Below are 21,333 nucleotides of genomic sequence, written 5' to 3' on the forward strand. Positions count from 1 at the left end.
GCTGGAGAGATGGTTGATGATGGCAAGAGGAGTCCAGCAAGGGGGATTGCAATCAAGAGGCCTTTGAAGTCAGGGAACTCATTGCCCTTTAGAGAGTTGCAGGGACTGGGAACTTGGGTAGTGGGTCTAGCAAAGAGAAGGAAGTGTGGGCCTAACAGTTTTCAGCAATACTCTTGGTACCCAGAGTGATGATTCAACAAGTCCCCTAGTTCTGTGTTGGAGGCTATTGGTTCAGAGATAGATGATAACAAATGCCACTGGTTTGAAGAAGAAATAAGTTTATTAAGAGACAGATATCATTAAACCAGAGGACAAAAGGGCATGTGAAATCCAGGTGTTCAGATGATATCTGCTCTCTGTATTATTCAGTGCTGAAATGAATCATTTTCTTTGGATTTATATACACAGTTTAGTAAAAGAACTGGAATTTCTATGACTTGCCTGGGATTCAGAGCAAGTTTAAGAGTCATGTCCAACGAACGTGCCAACTGGTGGTTCTACTTTGAATCTTCAAAATGCCGAAGCCCTCTTCTCTCCAGATGCTTTTGTTTGCCTTTCATCTGTCATCTGAAGAACGTGGGGTTTCTTTTAATGGGCCAAAAGCAAATGAAGTCAGGGCGTCGTTTTGTAATACACTGGCAGAGATATTCAGAGTTGCCTTATTTTCTCTCTGCATAAACGTCTTCATTTTTCTAAGGCAGAAATAGACTGTGCCCGACAAGTCGCTCCATATCTAAATGTCAACATGATGGGGGCGGTGCCCCCCTGGAAACACTTGCCATGGTGGCATTTTCGGGCAGATGCTATCAACTATTTTATCATGAGAGGTAATCTTTGGCCCTTCTCTGTGTGTAGACTGGTGATGTACATCGAGAGAGACAGCAGAAAGACCACTCCAGGCAAGGAGCAGCAGAGCGGCAATGAATACCTGTCCCGATGCCTTGACCTGCTCATCCGTCACTTGGTGCAGGAGCTGCCACGTATCCTGGGTAAATTGGAGTCTCGTCCATCCTTAGGCTCTTCCTGCTTATCTTTCTGTGACTTGGCTTTTAGGCATCTCTTCTCTTTTTGTTCTTGATGGTCTGTTTTTTACAGGCAAGTGCAATGATACTTCTTGAATGTGTAGTTTCAAAATTTCAACGTGCCCTATCTGTTATCATAAATATTTTGTATCAGTGACATGACTGAGGCAATGAGTAGGCTAAAGGGCTAAATTAAGTTTCATTGAGGTGTCATCTCGCAGTCCTGGAAAAGAAAAGGAAAGAATTTTAATTGGTGAAAATTGGACTTAAGCTATCATTTTAGGAACTTCTCTCAAGATTTCTCTTTGCACAATTCGGAAGAAAAACATTTTTCCTTCAAGCTGTAACCACAAATTTATTTTTTCTTAAAATAATTTAAAAAATACATAGGCATCAAAATTTAATATTAAAAAATTTTGATATTAAAGTTTGAAAATTTCATTGGTTTGAAAAATTTAAGATGAAAGTAATAATGATCTGCAAAGGATGTTTATTACAGCTAACAAAATTGGTTATTCCACTGTTATTTACAGATGCAAAAATCATCTAAGGAATGTGTACATTTAGTTTAAAATCTCAGTCCATGCTTTCCCAGCAGATGTGGCTATAAACCAGAAATGTTTAAAATGTTAAATTTGATCCAGCCTGTTACGGTAAAAGATATTTAGACTCAGAAATTCAGAATATTAAATGAAAGTAATGAAAATATCTTCATGGCTGATTGACAGTGACTTTTTGCTCCTTATTAATAATGTGGGAGATTTTTGCCTGTTCATGACTGAAAATAGAGCTTTTCAAAATTTATTTGGATTGTAACCCTTTTAAAATCTCCAGACCAAAGGCCACAATCTGGTCAATTGGTCGCTAACTTTCTTTTTACATGACTCACCTTGTCTTAGGAGATGATGATGAGATTCATGTGTCTAGCAAGGCAAGGTTTATTTATTATTCGACTTGGCTATCCAATGAGAAGTATTGGGAATTGATCTCTTATTTCTACCATCCTATTCTATTACCAGAGAAGTTTAATCTATGATCTGTTAGCTTATAATTCTTAAAATAACTTTTTCCTAAAAAAAAAACAAACAAAAAATAACTTTTTCTTGTTTACAAAAGTAATGGATACTCATGGTTGATATTTGGAAAGTACAAAAAAAGAAGAATCATTTTTGTATTCTATTTTAAATTTCCAGACGAGAGATCAGTCTTATATCCATCTTGTCCCCAGAGGCCACAGCTTTCTGTTGTAATGTCAAGAGTTGGGAATAAAACAACGCAGCTTCTACCCACTTCTTTTATTTGGAGATTATTTCCCTTAGCAATCCCATTAGTACTCAGCCCACAGCTAGTGCTCCCTAAGCATTTGTGGTCTCTAACCTCACGTGTGTGCTCTGGGATGTGCTTTGCAGGTGACATTCTTAACGCCCTGGCTAACGTTTCTGGTCGTAAACACCCATCCACAGTTCAAGCGAAGCAGCTGAAGATGTGTCTCCCCCTCATGCCTGTAGTGCTTCACCTGGTAACATCTCAGGTATCATCTTTTTTGGGGAAAAAAGTGGAGCTAAGAAGCATCAACTCAGACAAATATGATCATTTCTTTCTTATACGTGGCTTTCAGGATTTAATCTATGGAAACTGTCATCACACAGGTATTTCGACCTCAAGTTGTAACAGAAGAGTTCCTTTTCAGTTACGGAACTATTCTTGTGAGTAATGCTGAATTTTTCATGTTCCTAATAAAAATGTGGCTGTCCCTACTGTTTGTGGGATTTGGTGTCAGAATGAAGTAATTTTAAAATCTTAGTGGTATTTATTTGTCTCTAGGGAAGTGACCTTTTTGTATTTTTATCTGTTGACTGTAATAAAATTTGACATTTGGGGAAAAATACATTCTCTCCTGATAATGCATTTTGTTTAGAGACAGACCCAGGTAGGGTAAATAAGTCCATAGAAAAGATTTTCATAGTGTTTGGTATTAAACATCATGAAAAGATTTAAAATAATGAAATTGGTAAAAATGGAATTCTGGAAACATAGTATTATAATTTACTTTGGCTAACATTGTCCAGCTATGTGCATGCAGTGTCTCTTTCTGTGATGACATTTCTTTAAGTGGAGCTCAATTTAACCTTATCTTTAATTTTAATGAGATGAGTAGCAGTGAAAAACAAATCACTGTATTATCTTTCACTTCGATTTTTGCTCACAAAAAAAAAATAGTCTTTTTGTTAAGGTTGTGGCTCGTGAATTATGTTATCTTTTCCCCTTGCCTGGAACACTTACAGTATATACTGTTGATAAAATAGCGAGCTGTACAAAGGGAAAACGAAAACATTTGTCACGCAGCCTATTCTGTCTTCCTTTGATGTTAATAATAAATGCTGAGCTGAGATTTTAAAAGTGCCATATCAGATAGGTATCTCGTTAAAATGAAGTAAATATCTCAGTTTTATTGCTGGTTTGGAATAAAAAAAATGATTACCATCCACAAGTGAGGATATAGTTTTCTAGAAGTTTCATCATACAGTAATGTATGATGTTTTGAAGTATGACTCTTGAGTAGAGAGGTCACTGACTTCTGTAAGCAGTGTGTTTAGTCGATGCAATATAGGTTCTTTTGTACTCAACTTCAGATCATTATCATCCTTGAATCTTGAATTCTACAAAGCATATAATTTTTGCAGCACATTCATGAATTTGCAAATTGTGAGAATTTTGTTTGCCACCTCCTTTAATGTGCTTTCTAATCTTTTTAAGGACAACATGGGTATCGTTTTTAGCAGCACTGTAGTTCTATGTTTATACCTCCATTGCACTGATATGTTGATGCCTGATAATAGTAATTTTGCCCTTGCAGCCCTCCTTGGAATATTTTGGCCCAGTGTTTGTTTGTTTGGGCTAGGTAGAGTTGTCCTGTGTTCATTCTCTTTATTTTTCCCTCGTGTAGTAGTTTGCTGTGCTTATGTTAACTGAGTACAGTTTAGATTTTCAAGGAACTATTAGGAACTCCAATATAGAAGTCTTTGTGGACTTTCACCTGTGTCTTTCAGGGAGACATGTAACCTCTGCTTCATGTAACCCATCTGCTCCCGCCGAGAAAGGGCCGTCTCACCTTCTCCCGAGGGAGTGCACCCTTTAAGGGGTGGGGGGTGTTCAGTAGGGCTCAGTAAGGGTTTGCTTCACATAGGCACTTTCAGGGAATGGAAGATAACTTGCTTGGTTCAAAGGTAACTGTGATACTGAAAATTCTTTAGCAGTCTTTCCCTTGATAATGTTGCTCAAGTAATAGGAGTTTACACACACAGTGGAAAAGGTCTCTTGGCTCTGTTTGGGCCATTTTCCTAGTTTGACTCGCGGCCAGTTCCAGAGCTCTTCTTTTGTAATTTTTTTTTACTGCATCTGTTATTTGGCCTTAGCTGTGTGTCCGTCTTTCTTGACTTAGTGTTGGCCGCAGTGATGAGACACTAGTCCAGGGAGAGGAAGCGTTGACTGAAGTCATGGACCAGGCTGTAGTTATCCACCCAGTTCTGGTGCGTGTTTCTGTGAGCTGTTGAGAGTTGGCTGTTGCTTCTGTGAGTTGATCCACAGTCTGTCCAGAAGATGCCACAAATACTGTTGTTAGTTACAGTGTCCCTCCAGTGCCAGAGGCATAGTCTACTCCTCCCTTGGAAGGAGTAAAAACCCCTTGGAAGTTCCCGGTGCAGGATCTGCACATTGAAATCCTTGAGTTTTCTGCTTGAGACCAATTATTTTAAGTTTTGTCTAGGCACAGCTTCCCTGGAGTTAAGAGGGTTTGTTTGTTTATTTGTGTGGTTTTTTTGGGGGGGCAGAAGGTGGGGTGTGGGAAGGCTGCAGAGCTATTAATGCCCTGTAGGCCTGCGCAGGGTGCTTCTCCCATCCCGGGGGCACAAGGGGACCACACTGTTCCCATGTACACCTTTAGCACTGTGCTTGGAAAGCCTTGTTTTCCTGGTGCTGGTGCCCAGTCGCCCAGTTATATTTGACTCTTTGAGACCCCATGGACTGGAGCACAGCAGGCTTCTTTGTCAGTGGGATTCTCCAGGCCAGAGTACTGGAGTGGGTTGCCATTTCCTTCTTCAGGGGATCTTCCCAACCCAGGGATCAAACCCACGTCTCTTAGGTCTCCTGCATTGGCAAGGAGGTTCTTGACCACTCGCGCCACCTGGGAAGCTCTTTAGATAACATTAAAGTACCTATCAGAAATAATTACTCTCCAGTTTTATTTTTAGAAAAAATATTCAGTTGAGGCTGCTCACCAAAGTGATATGTATACAGAAAAATGGAAAATAAAGGCAAATATAAAAGGACAACAGGCTGTAAAAGGACAACAGGCAGGTCTGTTGTCCTATTATATTTTAAAAAAGAAAGAAAAGTGAAAGTCACTCAGTCGCGGCCCCCTGGACTACATATAGTCCATGGAGTTCTCCAGGCCAGAATACTGGAGTGGGTAGCCTTTCCCTTCTCCAGGGGATCTTCCCAACCCAGGGATCAAACCCAGGTCTCCCACACTGCAGGCAGATTCTTTACCAGCTGAGCCACAAGGGAAGCCCGAGAATACTGGAGTGGGTAGCTTATCCCTTTTCCAGTGGATCTTCCTGACCTGGGAATCGAACTGGAGTTGAACTGGGGTCTCCTGCATTGCAGGCAGATTCTCACCTACTGAGCTATCAGGGAAGCACATTAGCTTGAGGTATTCAGGCTTTTGGTCCACCGTTAGTAGCTGTTATCTAAGAACTTCTTGGGCTTTTATGCTCAAGGAGCTCTCCAGGGGTTGCTGGCCTGCCTCACGTGGGTGGAGACAGCAGCCATACTTGGTGTGATCTTCGCTCATTAGAAGGGTCCTGAAGGCACAGGCTGGAGGGGCTGTTGGAATTTTGCTTCCCATTGGTTTCTGTTTTCATACTGGTACCAGGCAGGCATGGTTTGCCTTTTGACCTGTAGGTATCATTTTAAAAAAATTTATTTTGGTAGAAGAATTCAGGATACTTTTTATATTTGGAGGCCTGAGTATAGGCTTTAGCTTTTTTTTTTTCCCCCAAGCAAAAGGAAGGTTTGGTCTCTTTATGATTTAAAGAGGCACGTGTTTGGAAGCAATTTAGTAGGACACTTTTAAACCATTATTAAGCTTTCGAAGGGCCCAGGCCAAAGAGGACTACACAGCTGATGATTGCTGTTTTTACTTCTTATTGGCAGAAGCAATGTGTCATTCTACCTGCCTCCGTCTCCAGTAAGAGGGGGAAAAAAAAGGTACCCAGGGACACTTACGCAGTAAAGCATCTGGGGAGGTGCTATGGGGAAGTGCCAAGGTGAACTTCAGCTTAGTTCTTTCATACCTTCACTGAATTGGGCTGGGAAACAGGAAGCAATGATATTAAGGAAATCTGTTTGAAAACTCGTGATGTTCACTGTGTTTCTTGTGTTCTTCTGAAAATACTCTTGACTAATGAGCTGAGGAAGAGGACTTAGTTGTGTTTATTCTTAAGTTCTGGCCTCATTAGTGTATGAAAGTTCAGTGGTTATGTGGTGGTTATAGTTTTTTACAAAAAGAAAAATTCAGATTTTCAAATGAAAGAAATGATGAAATGATTCTGGTTTTCACACAGGAATGTGATTATAATATCCATCATCAATAAATCAGTAAATCTTTGCCAATCCTGGGCTTTGAGAAAAGACCCTCTCCAGATTTTTATTTTAAGTGAGTGTTGGTCTGTTGATAGATTTTGACTTCAGCTGTAGAAGATAAAGCAGAGAGCGGGTACTCTTATAATTTTATTTATTATTTTTTGGCTGTGTCACACAGCTTGTGGGATCTTAGCTTCTGGCAATGAAAGTGCCAAATCTTAACCAGTGGACTGCCAAAGGATTCCCTTATATTTAAAAAAAATATGATATTTTATATTTGGTCATTGCCTCATGAGTGTTCTTGTTAGGAAGATTTTTCCTTTTCTTAAACATTGTTTATTTAAAAAAAATTTAACACACCCTGAAGTCATATACCCACCTTGCTTAGAGAACTTACTCTCAGCTTCTCAGAAGTACTGAACAGTAATGCGGGGCACTGGTCTACCCTGGAGTCATACCTGTCTTTCCTTTCCCCCCCAGATGGGGCCGTACTTTTGCCCCACAGTCCTCTACCTGATGAGCCTAGTTGTGGAGTAGCTGCCCACTCTGGCTGCTCCTCTGTTGTACTCAGCTTTGAAGCTCACGCCATCAGAAGATGCCTCGTGTAGTGTGGCCATCTACAGATTTTTCTGGGTCATTCCCTGTCACTGCCATGGTCTTTCAGCACTGGATTCGCTGTCATTGTTAGAGAATCAGGTGTCTCTGTGGAGGTTCCTTCTAGCACCTCATCCTCTCAGCTGCTCGACCACCTGTCTTCCCATGGGTGTGTCTTTCCCTCCCTCAGCGGCCTCCACCCGTAGCCTTATTTTCAACATCATACTCTGTGGCTACCACACCTAATTTTCAGCTCACTACCCCTGCTCCTCATCTCCAACAGTCCTTTAATTCCTCTGGGACTTAAATTGGCCTTACCACTTTGCACTCACCATCCTGTCCTCCCTGGGCCCAGTTTTCCTGAGCTTCGAGTCCCTGGTTCAACCCCATCCCTACCTTGCATGTATATACCCGTGATCCCTTTCCTGTCCCTTCCTCCATTGTCCTCCTCTGGCAAACCCAAGTGCTGGTTCACTTTAATTCTCTACCTCCCTCACCCCTGCTTTGAGTGACTAAGTATGGCTCGAGAAAAACATGAGGAAAATAGCTGGTCTCACTTTAAATTCATGACTGCTCAGTTCAAGCGAGTCCTCTCTGCAGACTGGGACATCAGGTTCCTTTTCCTAATTTATATACCTTCACGCTCACCTGGATGATTGTTCATACATTCCCTCCTCTCCTTGAATCTCTAGTGTCTCCTGCCCTGTCCTCACTCTCACCTGATTAATTCCTATTACACCGAGAATGAAGAGAAAGAAATTGACCCAGAGAGATTTAAATTGGCAAATCAATGAAACATTCAGTAGGGATTTTTAAAAATTTAAACAGGGAAAGTATAAGGAAGAAAATAAATTAAAAGAACCCTATGGTTTCACCATCTAGAAAACCCTTGTTGCTGTTAAAAAAAAAAAGGAAAAAATAATACATGTACCTAGTTAGAAAATTCTAACAGTGCAGAAAGGCAGAAAATGAGTAGTGAAAGTATACCTCCTGATCCAGTATTCTTCCTCACAGGGAGCCTCTGTGAATGGTTCCTGTGATTAATGCCTCAAAAATCTCTGTCCACAACTATGTTCATGTGTTATCTACATATTCTTCAAAAATTATACAGAAAAATTGTAGTATTAACACTGTTTTGTCTGTTTCTTAAGCTGTAGACATTTAAGTAAATTTATTGAAATCGAAAGATACCTTTCTTTGAATTTTTCAACATCAAATTGTGAAATTATTTCAGCCAAATTGTTAAAATGTCTCTTATTTATTATGTATATAATTTGGCTGAAATAATTTCACCTGATTTCAAAATAGGGACATGACTTTTGCTGAATAAATAGGGATTTAATGTTGAAAAAAAAATTCTAATGACTTTTGTATGTTAACTCAATCAGAGACTTTCTAAGAATGCTATCTTTCCCCTTCTGGATAAAGAAATTAGTGCCTACTTATGACATGAAATTTAGAAACTGTAGAAAAATGTAAAAAGAGTATAAAAATGACTTGATGCCTACCACCCGAAGTAAATCATGGTGAACACACATAGGATCATATGTTCAGTTTTTTTTTCCCTCTGCATAGTTTTTATATCAGAGTTCTTTTAAAATCTCCATTTATTAACATTTTTATATTTTTTTTTCAGAGTCATATTAAATCAATAGACTCAGGAGAAACTAACATAGATGGAGCTGTAGGTGAGTAGATCATGGGACATTTTACATCTTTGCTTGAAGATTTTGATACTATGATTTTGGACATGTAAATAAACATCTATAATAATTAACTATATTTCTAGGAATGATGGCATCAGAAGAATTTATCAAGATCACGCTGTCGGCTTTTGAAGCAGTGATACAGTATCCTATTTTATTGAAAGACTATTGCTCTACGGTCAGTTCTGGGTGCCATTGAAAAACATATTTTTTGACTTACTTGGTAACTGTCTATAGGGAGATTAGTTTACATATACTTGGTCATACATGTTCCTCACATGAAATAACTGTTGAGAAAAGCTGACCCCAGACAGGATGAACCTAAGAAATCTCTCCCTATCTTGTTGACTTATTTTGGGGTTTTTCTTTGCTTATTATTTTCTTTCCCTTCTGGTCCACACCTTATTTACAGGGTGCCCCTTGTTATTCCTGGCCTAGAGTTTCTCAGCCTTGGCACTGGGCTTCCATGGTGGCTCAGATGGTAAAGAGTCTGCCTGTAATGCAGGAGACCCAACTTTGATCCCTGGATTGGGAGGATCCCCTGGAGAAGTGAATGGCTACCCACTCCAGTGTTCTTACCCGGAGAACTTCATGGACAGAGGAGCCTGGTGGTCTGTAGTCCATGGGGATCACAAACATGACCGAGTGACTAACACTCTCACTTTCAACCTTGCCACTCTGGGTGTTTGGAGATGGGCAGTTCCTTGTTGTGGAGGCTGTCCTGGGCATTGAGAGATGTTTAGCAGCATCACTGGCCTCAACGTAGTAGATTTGGAGGCTCCCCTCAGTTGCAGCAATCAAGAAGGTCTCTACGCATTGCCAGATGTTTTCTGGGCCTGTTTTTCCACTATTGCTAGTAGTCCATCTGCCATTTACACATCTGCCGTATGTGTCTGTTTCTAGGCTATATGTTCTGTTTCATGAATCTCTTTGTCTAGCCCTTTGCTTGTACCAGCTTATTTCTTCCCATCATAGTAAACCTGGAAACCATGTCTGCTTCATGCTTTTTAACATTTTTCCATTACTCTTGACCCTATTCTTTCCAAATACTTTATGGGATCAGTGTGAGAAATTCACACAACCTGGTTGGAATATTTATGTGTTTTATATTGAAATTATAGATTAATTTTGCAATAAGGAGTTCATGATCTGAGCCACAGTTAGCTCCCAGTCTTGTTTTTGCTGACTGTATAGAGCTTCTCCATCTTCGGCTAAAAAGAATATAAACAGTCTGATTTCGGTATTGACCATCTGGTGATGTCCATGTGTAGAGTCTTCTCTTGTGTTGTTGGAAGAGGGTGTTTGCTATGACCAGTATGTTTTCTTGGCCAAACTCTGTTAGCCTTTGCCCTGCTTCATTTTGTACTCCAGGGCCAAATTTGCCTATTACTCCAGGTATCTCTTGACTTTCTACTTTTGCATTCCAGTCACCTGTGATGAAAAGGACATATTTTTGGGTGTTAGTTCTAGAAGATCTTGTAGGTTCTCATAGAACCGTTCAACTTCAGCTTCTTAAGCATTACTGGTTGGGGCGTAGGCTTGGATTACCGTGATATTGAATGGTTTGCCTTGGAAATAAACAGAGATCATTCTGTCTCTTCTGAGGTTGCATCCAAGTACTGCATTTCAGACTCTTGTTGACTAGGATGGCTACTCCATTTCTTCTAAGGGATTCTTACCCACAGTAGTAGATATAATGGTCATCTGAGTTAAATTCACCCATTCCAGTCCATTTTATTTCATTGATTCCTAAAATGTTGATGTTCACTCTTGCCATCTCCTGTTTGACCACTTCCAATTTGCCTTGATTCATGGACCTAACATTCCAGGTTCCTATGCAATATTGTTCTTTATAGCATTGGACTTTACTTCCGTCACCAGTCACATCCACAACTGTGTGTTGTTTTTGCTTTGGCTCCGTCTCTTCATTCTTTCTGGAGTTATTTCTCCACTGATCTCCAGTAGCGTATTGGGCACCTACCGACCTGGGGAGTTCATCTTTCAGTTTCCTATCTTTTTGCCTTTTCATACTGTTCATGGGGTTCTCAAGGCAAGAATACTGAAGTGGTTTGCCATTGCCTTCTCTGGTGGACCACATTTTGTCAGAACTCTCACCATGACCCGTCTGTCTTGGGTAGCCCTACCTGCCATGGCTCATAGTTTCATTGAGTTAGACAAGCTCTATACAGTCAGCAAAAACAAGACCAGGGGTTGACTGTGGCTCAGATCATGGACTCCTTATTGCAAAATTCAGGCTTAATTGAAGAAAGTAGGGAAAACAACTACACCATTCAGATATGATCTAAATCAAATCCCTTACGATTATACAGTGGAAGTGACACATAGATTCAAAGGATTAGATCTGGTAGAGTGCCTGGAGAACTGTGGACAGAGGATCATGACATTGTTTAGGAGGCAGGAATCAAGACCATCTGCAAGAAAAAAAAATGCAAAAAGGCAAAATGGTTGTGTGAGGAGGCCTTAGCTAAGAAAAGAAGAGATGATAAAGGCAAAGGAAAAAAGGAAAAATATACCCATTTGAATGCAGAGTTCCAAAGAATAGCAAAGAAAGATAAGAAAACCTTCCCCAGTGATCAGTGCAAAGAAATAGAGGAAAACAATAGAATGGGAAAGACTAGAGATCTCTTCAAGAAAATTAGAGATACCAAGGGACTATTTCATGCAAAGATGGGCACTATAAAGGACAGAAATGGGATGGACCTAACAAGCAGAAGCTATCAAGAAGAGGTGGCGAGAATACACAGAAGAACTATAACCATGATGGCGTGGTCACTCACCTAGAGCCAGACATCCTGGAATGAGAAGTCAAGTGAACCTTAGGAAGCATTACTATGAACAGAGCTAGTGGAGGTGATGGAATTCCAGCTGAGCTATTTCATATCCTAAAAGATGATGCTGTGAAAGTGCTGCACTCAGTATGCTGCAAATTTGGAAAACTCAGCAGTGGCCACAGGACTGGAAAAGGTCAGTTTTCATTCCAGTCCCAGAGAAAGGCAATGCCAAAGAATGTTCAAACTACCGCACAATTGCACTCACTCATCTTACATGGTAGCAAAGCAATGCTTAAAATTCTCCAAGCCAGGCTTCAGCAGTATGTGAACCATGAACTTCCAGATGTTCAAGCTGGATTTAGAAAAGACAGAGGACCCAGAGATCAAATTGCCATTGGATCTGTTGAATCATGAGAAAAGCAAGAGAGTTCCAGAAAAACATTTACTTCTGCTTTATTGACTACACCAAAGCCTTGGACTGTGTAGATCACAGCAAACTGTGGAAAATTCTTAGAGATGGGAATACCAGACCACCTGACCTGCCTCCTGAGAAATCTGTTTGTGAGTCAAGAAGCAACAATTAAAACTGGACATGGAACAACAGACTGGTTCCAAATTGGGAAAGGAGTACATCAGGGCTGTATATTGTCACCCCACTTGTTTAACTTATATGCAGAATACATCATGTGAAATGCCAGGCTGGATGAAGCACAAGCTGGAATCAAGATTGCCGGGAGAAATATCAATAACCTCAGATGTACAGATGACACCACCCTTATGGCTGAAAGAACTAAAGAGTCTCTTGATGAAAGTGAAAGAGGAGAGTGAAAAACCTGACTTGAAACTCAATATTCAAAAAATCAAGATCATGGTACTGGTCCCATCACTTTATGGCAAATAGTGGACAAACAATGGAAAGAGTGAGAGACTTTATTTTTTTGAGCTCCAAAATCACTGCAGATGGTGACTGCAGCCATGAAATTAAAAGACAGTTGTTCCTTGAAAGAAAAGCTATGACTAACATAGCATATTAAAAAGCAGAGACATTACTTGGCCAACAAAGGTCCATCTAGTCAGAGCTATGGTTTTTCCAGTTGTCATGTGTGGATGTGAGAATTGGACCATAAAGAAAGCTGAGCACCGAAGAATTGATGCTTTTGAATTCTGGTGGTGGTAAAGAGTCTCGAGAGTCCCTTGGACTGCAAGGAGATCCAACCAGTCAATCCTAAAGGAAATCAATCCTAAATATTCATTGGAGGGACTTATGCTGAAGCTGAAACTCCAGTACTTTGGCCACCTGATGTGAAGAACTGACTCATTGGAAGAGACCCTAATGCTGGAAAAGATTGAAGGTGGGAGGAGAAAGGGATGACGGAGGATGAGATGGTTGGATGGCATTACTGACTTGATGGACATGAGTTTGAGCAGGCTCCAGGATTTGGTGATGGACAGGGAAGTCTGGTGTGCTGCTGTCCACGGGGTCGCAAAGAGTCGGACATGACTGAGCTACTGAACTGAACTGATAGATTAATTTGCACAGAGTTGACTTCTTTGACGCTTCTCATCAATGACTATATTTTACCTTGATTTATTTTTCTTTCTAACGTATAGATCTGTGTGTCTGACCCATGTCACTTTCATTTTTTCTAAGAAACTTAACATTTCTTACAAGTCAAGTCTACTGGCAAAACATTTCTTCAGTTAATGTTTATGTGAGAAATTCTTTATTTTTCCTTTTATTCTTGAGGGATAATTTCACTCAGAATTCTAGGTTGGTGTTTTTTTTTTTCCTTCTCAGCACAAAAATATTTCATTCCAGCATGATATATCAGGTAAAAATGACCTGAGATCAATGAGCTAGCTGTTAGTATGAAGTTTTATGTTTCTTTGGCTAGGAGCCAAGCTGTGTTTACTGTTTGCTGTAACTGTAGGTTTCAGAGGCTAAAATTAACGTGTAATGTCCTTGTTTTGTCTATCCTGTCGTCTTCAGGTTTCCCTAACAGCGCCTTCTGGAATAAAGCCTGTGCCTTGCAGCTCTCTCAGTTGTAATCCTGGGTTATTACACAGGAGCCCCGTTGATGTTGGGATGAGGTGTGGTGGAGTGTGTAGAGATCCATAGCCCCTAGGTTTAGGTCACATTCCTTTTCTGAGTCTGTATGCCTCGGCTGTGACCCTCACACATACTTCTCAGCACCCACACCCCCATGCCCCAGTTGGTGAGATGGGAAGGCTTACAGGGTGTTGGAATTGGATATTTTCCCCACTAGCTCAGGTTTTGGTAAAACCTGAGTAGGTTCAGCTTTTGGTAGAATAGTGTCTCTTGAGTCCAGCCTTTGTTAAGGAGAAAAGAATGCTCTAAACATATTTCAGAATGGTTAGTTTTTCCTTTCCTCTTCCAGAAGCATGAGACTTATCTCTGGTCTTCAGTCTGAGAATCTGGTGGGGCTCTGGGAGGTAAAACTTTTGGGAGGTGGGTGGTTGCACTAAGGTTGGACCTCTAGGAGGTTTTATCATCTCAGACACCAATTCTTAGTCAACCACTGTTGAAGTTTTTGTACCAGTTGCTGGCTCCAGTGGCAGCTTCTGCTCCTGTTAAGCTGTGATTTTCTGTCTTTGCCTTTCTCTTCAGTTCTAGGGACAGTTGGTTTTCTTTGTGACTTGACTTCTCTGATTTATCTGAGAAGAGTTGTTGATTTTCAGTTTGTTTAGCTGTTTTCTTCTTGTGAGCACGGTTATGATAGCTTTCCAGCTTTTATTTTAGAAGTTATCAATGGTTATCATATTTTTTTTTCATTTATTTTTATTAGTTGGAGGCTAATTACTTTACAATATTGTAGTGGGTTTTGTCATACATTGACATGAATCAGCCATGGATTTACACGTATTCCCCATCCCGATCCCCCCTCCCACCTCCCTCTCCACCCGATTCCTCTGGGTCTTCCCAGTGCACCAGGCCCGAGCACTTGTTTCATGCATCCAACCTGGGCTGGTGATCTGTTTCACTATAGATAATATACATGTTTTGATGCTGTTCTTTCAAAACATCCCACCCTCGCCTTCTCCCACAGAGTCCCAAAAGTCTGTTCTGTACATCTGTGTCTCTTTTTCTGTTTTGCATATAGGGTTATCATTACCATCTTTCTAAATTCCATATATATGTGTTAGTATGCTGTAATGGTCTTTATCTTTCTGGCTTACTTCACTCTGTATAAGGGGCTCCAGTTTCATCCATCTCATTAGGACTGATTCAAATGAATTCTTTTTAATGGCTGAGTAATATTCCATGGTGTATATGTACCACAGCTTCCTTATCCATTCATCTGCTGATGGGCATCTAGGTTGCTTCCATGTCCTGGCTATTATAAACAGTGCTGCGATGAACATTGGGGTGCACGTGTCTCTTTCAGATCTGGTTTCCTCAGTGTGTATGCCCAGGAGTGGGATTGCTGGTCATATGGCAGTTCTATTTCCAGTTTTTTAAGGACTCTCCACACTGTTTTCCATAGCGGCGTACTAGTTTGCATTCCCACCAACAGTGTAAGAGGGTTCCCTTTTCTCCACACCCTCTCCAGCATTTATTGCTTGTAGACTTTTGGATAGCAGCCATCCTGACTGGCGTGTAATGGTACCTCATTGTGGTTTTGATTTGCATTTCTCTGATAATGAGTGATGTTGAGCATCTTTTCATGTGTTTGTTAGCCATCTGTATGTCTTCTTTGGAGAAATGTCTGTTTAGTTCTTTGGCCATTTTTTGATTGGGTCATTTATTTTTCTGGAATTGAGCTGCAGGAGTTGCTTGTATATTTTTGAGATTAATCCTTTGTCTGTTGCTCATTTGCTATTATTTTCTCCCAGTCTGAGGGCTGTCTTTCCACCTTGCTTATAGTTTCCTTTGTGTGCAAAAGCTTTTAAGTTTATTAGGTCCCATTTGTTGATTTTTGCTTTTATTTCCGATATTCTGGGAGGTGGGTCATAGAGGATCCTGCTGTGATTTATGTCGGAGAGTGTTTTGCCTATGTTCTCCTCTAGGAGTTTTATAGTTTCTGGTCTTACATTTAGATCTTTAATCCATTTTGAGTTTATTTTTGTGTATGGTGTTAGAAAGTGTTCTAGTTTCATTCTTTTACAAGTGGTTGACCAGTTTTCCCAGCACCACTTGTTAAAGAGGTTGTCTTTTTTCCATTGTATATCCTTGCCTCCTTTGTCAAAGATAAGGTGTCTATAGGTTCATGGATTTATCTCTGGGCTTTCTATTCTGTCCATTGATCTATATTTCTCTCTTTGTGCCAGTACCATACTGTCTTGATGACTGTGGCTTTATAGTATAGTCTGAAGTCAGGCAGGTTGGTTCCTCCAGTTCCATTCTTCTTTCTCAAGATTACTTTGGCTATTCGAGGTTTTTTGTATTTCCATACAAATTGTGACATTATTTGTTCTAGTTCTGTGAAAAATATCGTTGGTAGCTTGATAGGGATTGCATTGAATCTATAGATTGCTTTGGGTAGTATAGCCAATGGTTATCATATTTGTAAACATTTTATATATATGTGTGTATTTATATTTTGTAAAAGTCATGATATCATAGACACCTTAGAATTTTATCACTGTTGTAAATGGTGTCTTTTTAAAATTATGTTATTTGATTGGTTGTTGTAGGGACATTGGGAAGAGTATTGATTTTTGGCTATTCATCTTTTGATAGTCTTGCTTTTTGGACCATGCTTAAGGGTCAAACTTATAGAATTGGACATGTAGATAATTTTATTTTAGTCCCACTCCTCTCTTAATATGTTCTCTTAAACCTTCAGGGTGGGTGTTGAGCATGTTGATAGGGGTTGATGGTGAGATGTATCTCTCTTCTTTGCATAGTTTTTGCTTTTGACATAACTGGGAGTTTAGAGTTTTCAAAATTCCTTTGTGAAATTCGAGGTCTATGCTTTAAGTGATGTGACATCACTCAGTGAAAGGGGGTAAAAAAAAATCCCTTATCCCTGTGGTTCTTGTACAACTGTCTAGATATATTGTCATGTGTAAATTTATTTTGTGAAGTTGAGCTAGAACAGGGTAATACTGATGGGCCACTACCCATGTGTGGAGATCCTGACCTGTGTAGGACATTCTTTCATTGGTTTGGAAAACAGGAGGGTGGTGTTGGGCTGTGGGCCACTTCTTCTGCCTTTTGCTATGGTGAGAATGAATAAATATCATAGGATCAGGAATCAATGCAGGTATAAACAATAGGAATTTTATTTATTGTCACCAAAATAGTTCACCAGGTGAGACAGTTGTTTTGAGAATTAGACAATGGGAGTGATTTGTCCTTTCTTCATCATCTGTTTTCATCCTGGGGTAAATTGTTATTTTGGAGTTGATTTCAAACCATATTTGATAGTGCTCTGTCTGATATAACAAGAAAATCATAGAGGTGGTATGTGTAATGGATTTAGATCTTTTGAATCTGCGTCTCAAAACCACCAAGATTAACTTGTCATAGCACTTTGATGTATTTGTGAAAACCTGAAGATTGTGTATCTCCTTTTTTCCCAGTATTTTGATGATTGTTTAAACTTGATTAATGATCACCAGCTTAAGTGTATATTAATCTGACGGTTCAATGTCAATGCATGCCAGGCAGATTTTGTATTACATACTAGTGTTCCTTTCATCAACTCTGAAGGTTTTGATAAACTACTCTCTTGATGATCACAGTGTCATTTTGACCTGAAGACTTTTTCAGGTTGAAATGAGCTTGGTTGTTTATTAAATGTCATGCAGAGTTTAGATGCTGGGTAAATTTAGCGGTTGATGTTTTTCACCCCTCTGACTAGTGATTTGTCAGTGAAAAACAGCGTGGGTAGTGGTTGATATTGTAACAGGGGCGGGGCGGGTGTGACTGGCACTTAGCAGTGAGCACGTGACCCCGGGGTGTGGGCGAGGACTGTGGTAGAGACCCACTTTGCCTATGGTCAGCGGGGCAGTGGTCCTCGTGGCAGAAAGTACAGTGAGAGGTGGGTTGTGGCCTTCTTTCCCAGGACCTCCAGGCCCTCAGGCTAGTGGGTGAGGTGGGGGCCCGGGGACAGGCAGGGGGCTGTGCCCTGCAGGCTCCAGAGCTCTTGCCAGGCCCAGGTCTTGAGGAGATGCAGACCTCTCCCCCATCCTCACCTCCATGGCCTAAAGGTGGCGGCGGTCATCCTGGGTGTTGGTCCACAAAACCATGCCCCTATTAGGGCAGCCTGAGGGCCACTGGGTGCTGGGAGCCTGGCTGCCTCAGTGATGACAGCTGGGCGGAGTCTGGAGACCTGGCCCTGAGGATGCTGCCAGCTGAGATCTGCCTGCTCAGCTGGGCAGGGCACTGGTGGGAGGACCAGGCTGGGGGCTGTGCCAGCATTCAGGGCAGGGGGACTGGCCTGCATGGGGTCCCTTTCTCTTAGACAGGCCTGGGCCTCGGAGGGTGAAAGTAGAGTCTGGTGACCTTGTCCTTTCTTATCGGAGCAGAGAATAACATTTATTTGGTGAAGGTTTATGGGAACATTGTGACCAGCTACAAGAACACAGGATCTGACTCCTAGAAATCTGTAACAACTAACCATACCCCTTCCTCACCTTGCCTCTCAAAGGCTTTGGCTGAAAGCTTTCAGGGAGTTTGAGGGCATGAGCCACTCATCCCCTTGCAGGGCCCTGCACTAAACATTTCTCTGCTCCATAGTCCGACTTTTGAGTGTTGTTTGACCCCACTGTGCATCAGGCACACAGACAGTATTAGTTTTTTGTTTGTTGGGATTTGAACGGAGTCTTTTGCGTCTTGTCTTGTAGGTGGTTGATTATATCCTGCCCCCCTTGGTGTCACTGGTTCAAAGCCAGAATGGTAAGTGTGACCACATCAATAAGCACAGCAGGTGCACGTTCTGTTTTCATTCCGACTCCACGTGATCACGTTCTTGGCATCTCTGTCTTTCCAGTGGAGTGGAGACTCTTCAGCTTGCGGCTACTCTCAGAAACCACATCTCTGCTTGTGAACCAGGAGCCTGACGACAGCAAGGAGGTGGTGCATGTCGACTCTGACAACAATCTTCTGGCTCTAATTAGAGACGTCTTACTTCCCCAGTAAGTCCCATGTGCTGCACTCGGGCAGGGAAGGGTGGGGTGCCCAGGATGCCGCCATCAAACCAGGTCCAGTGATGGGCTCGGGGTCTCAGCGAGGGTCCTTATGTTTTTCTGTGTGTGCTCATGCACTCACTGTAGGAGGTCTAGAAAGAGAGGCAGTAACTACCACACTGCATGGGACCCAGGAGAATGGGAGAATCTCAGTCCATCTTCAGAAACATCGATTCAGAGCTTTATCTGTTTTTTACAAGGCACATGACTGAACTTTTGCAGATTCAAAGCTGTTTGTGGCCAGAAGGATAAGGTTTATTATTCAAGGTCAGCATGATGAGACTTCTGAACTTGAAACTGGGGCTTTTCCTGGACCTACTCAGAAATTATAGAGAAGGAAAGACATCTTCCTTCACTCCTCCCCAGACTCTTGGAGTGGAAATTGTTTAATTAAAAATAATATATTTGGGGGAGCTGAGGTGGGGAATAGTACCAGAACAATTAATGAGTATTAATTAACAGAAGGGGTGTATTTTTTTTACTCCATTTGTTTATGTAGCAGACACACAATGGGATGACTGCTGAGAGTACCCAGTGCAAATATGTTAAGCTCTAAAATGGCGTGTTATAATTCAAGCAACTCTGTAAATTTTACCAAACAAAAGAAATTGAAGTTAAATAAGTGCATGCCATATATCACTATTAAATAATTTTTTCCCCCCAAATTAAACAAATGTTGGAAGGTGTGTCAGGCATTGATGTGCATGCCTGAGCCTGCTTCCGTAGGGCCTAGGCTGCAGTCTGAGTCAGGCCAGCAAGTTTCCCAGGATGGCAGCTGCACCAGCTGCTCCCTGACATTTGTTAAACCTCTCAAGATCTTTCTCATTAAAAAACATTTTTTTTTTCACAATATAGAAATGAGATCTGATTATATTCTGAAGAGCTCAACCACTGCTTGTTGACTCAGGAAGGTATATTTTATGAAATGTGTAGCCAGTGTGTGACAACCCTACTCCCAGCTGAGAAAGCCTGTGTTGACTCATGGGAGCTTGACCCTGATAGCTTGATGTATAAGGCCAGCCCCTTGGTTCTTTCTGCTCCCCATGCCTCTGCAGTTAGGTTCAGGGAGACCCCTGGTAAACATACAGTAAGAATACTTTTGATACCCCCATGTAAGAAAATGATAATCTGTATGAGAAAATATTAAACCTTGTCATTGGTACTTTCTCAGTGATAAACTATCAATGAATATATTTTTGGTTGCATTTGTTATATATGCATATGTGCATCTGTGGTTTGTACTTAATGAATATAAGATTCAAATCTTTTAAAAAAAAAAATGATGGATTGCTTGCCATGCACTGTGTGGCACGTGGGATCTTAGTTCCCTGACCAGGGATCAAATCCATGACCCCCTGTGTTGGAAGCGTGGAGTCTTAACCACTGGACTGCCAGGGAAGTCCAAAGACTCAGACCTGTCTCATGGAATTGATCAATACTTTCACTGCCATCTTACATTTCCTAACTACTTAACGTATAAACATATGCATCTTTCTGATAACAAAAATGCTTAAGTGTAGTTTTGTGCAAAATATGTATTTTTTAAAAACTGTTATGTATGTATGTATTTTTGGTTGCTTTGGGTCTTTGTTGCTGTGCGTGGGCTCTCTGTAGTTGCCGCTTGCAGGCTCTAGGGCACGTGGGGTCAGTATTGTGGCACATAGGTTTTGTTGCCCCGAGGCAGGTGGGATATTCCCAGATTAGGGATGGAACCTGTGTCCACTGCAATGGCAGGCAGATTCTTAACCCCTGGACCACCAGGACAGTCCCAAGGGTTTTAAAGATATACTTTGGATAATCTGTTACCTGACAACTTGTACTGAAGTTGTACTGAAGCACTTTCTAGGACCTGAGATGTCCCCCAAGTATTTCCCCCAATAAAACTTCTTGGCTTAATGTTAGTTTGTTAACATCTATGCATGTTTATCTAATTGCGTTTCTGAAGTCTGCCCACTTTTGGAGCAGTTTTTAGTGTAGAAAGTGTTGATTCTATAACTTAGTGCTCCTAGTTTATTCATCTGAGCTGTAATGAATAGTATGTATTTCCTTTCATGTGCATATGTACCTTTTCCAGAGGTGAGGAATTAAAGAGGAAAACACAAATGTGAATCACATGGCAATTCAAGAACCAATGTAATGTAGATGAGCTCAGGTCTTTGTTCAGCAATTTGAAATGCACTTTGGATAATGGTATGGGATTTACTGGGATGTAGTGTAGAATGTTTTCAAAGCTTGTGGACTGATTCTGATGTGAAGCGCAGGTCTTGGCTCTGCATTTCATTCTCTAAGCCTCAGTTTCCTCATCTATAAAGTGAGGACAATAGTACCTAATTCAGAAGATTAAAAAATGGGGATTACATGGGATGCTTCTCTTAGAGCACTTAGTGCGGTATGGGGGGCATAATGCGTTCTAGACAAACG

At 41.0% G+C, this 21,333-nt stretch overlaps 1 protein-coding gene across 3 annotated transcripts in view; it reads left to right on the plus strand.

The window, feature by feature from the left end:
- The window catches only part of ULK4 (unc-51 like kinase 4), a 502,923-nt gene that overhangs the window by 141,851 nt on the left and 339,739 nt on the right, over positions 1-21,333 (plus strand). For all 3 annotated transcript variants that reach the window (XM_043443377.1, XM_043443375.1, XM_043443376.1), the window contains 7 exons: positions 856-989; positions 2,432-2,553; positions 2,672-2,728; positions 8,896-8,947; positions 9,049-9,143; positions 18,571-18,622; positions 18,717-18,861. In XM_043443377.1, coding sequence (XP_043299312.1) covers positions 856-989; positions 2,432-2,553; positions 2,672-2,728; positions 8,896-8,947; positions 9,049-9,143; positions 18,571-18,622; positions 18,717-18,861 — 657 coding nt within the window. The remainder of the gene's footprint in view (positions 1-855; positions 990-2,431; positions 2,554-2,671; positions 2,729-8,895; positions 8,948-9,048; positions 9,144-18,570; positions 18,623-18,716; positions 18,862-21,333) is intronic.

The sequence above is a fragment of the Cervus canadensis genome, chromosome 22, assembly GCF_019320065.1.
Source record: "Cervus canadensis isolate Bull #8, Minnesota chromosome 22, ASM1932006v1, whole genome shotgun sequence".
Classification (NCBI taxonomy): domain Eukaryota; kingdom Metazoa; phylum Chordata; class Mammalia; order Artiodactyla; family Cervidae; genus Cervus; species Cervus canadensis.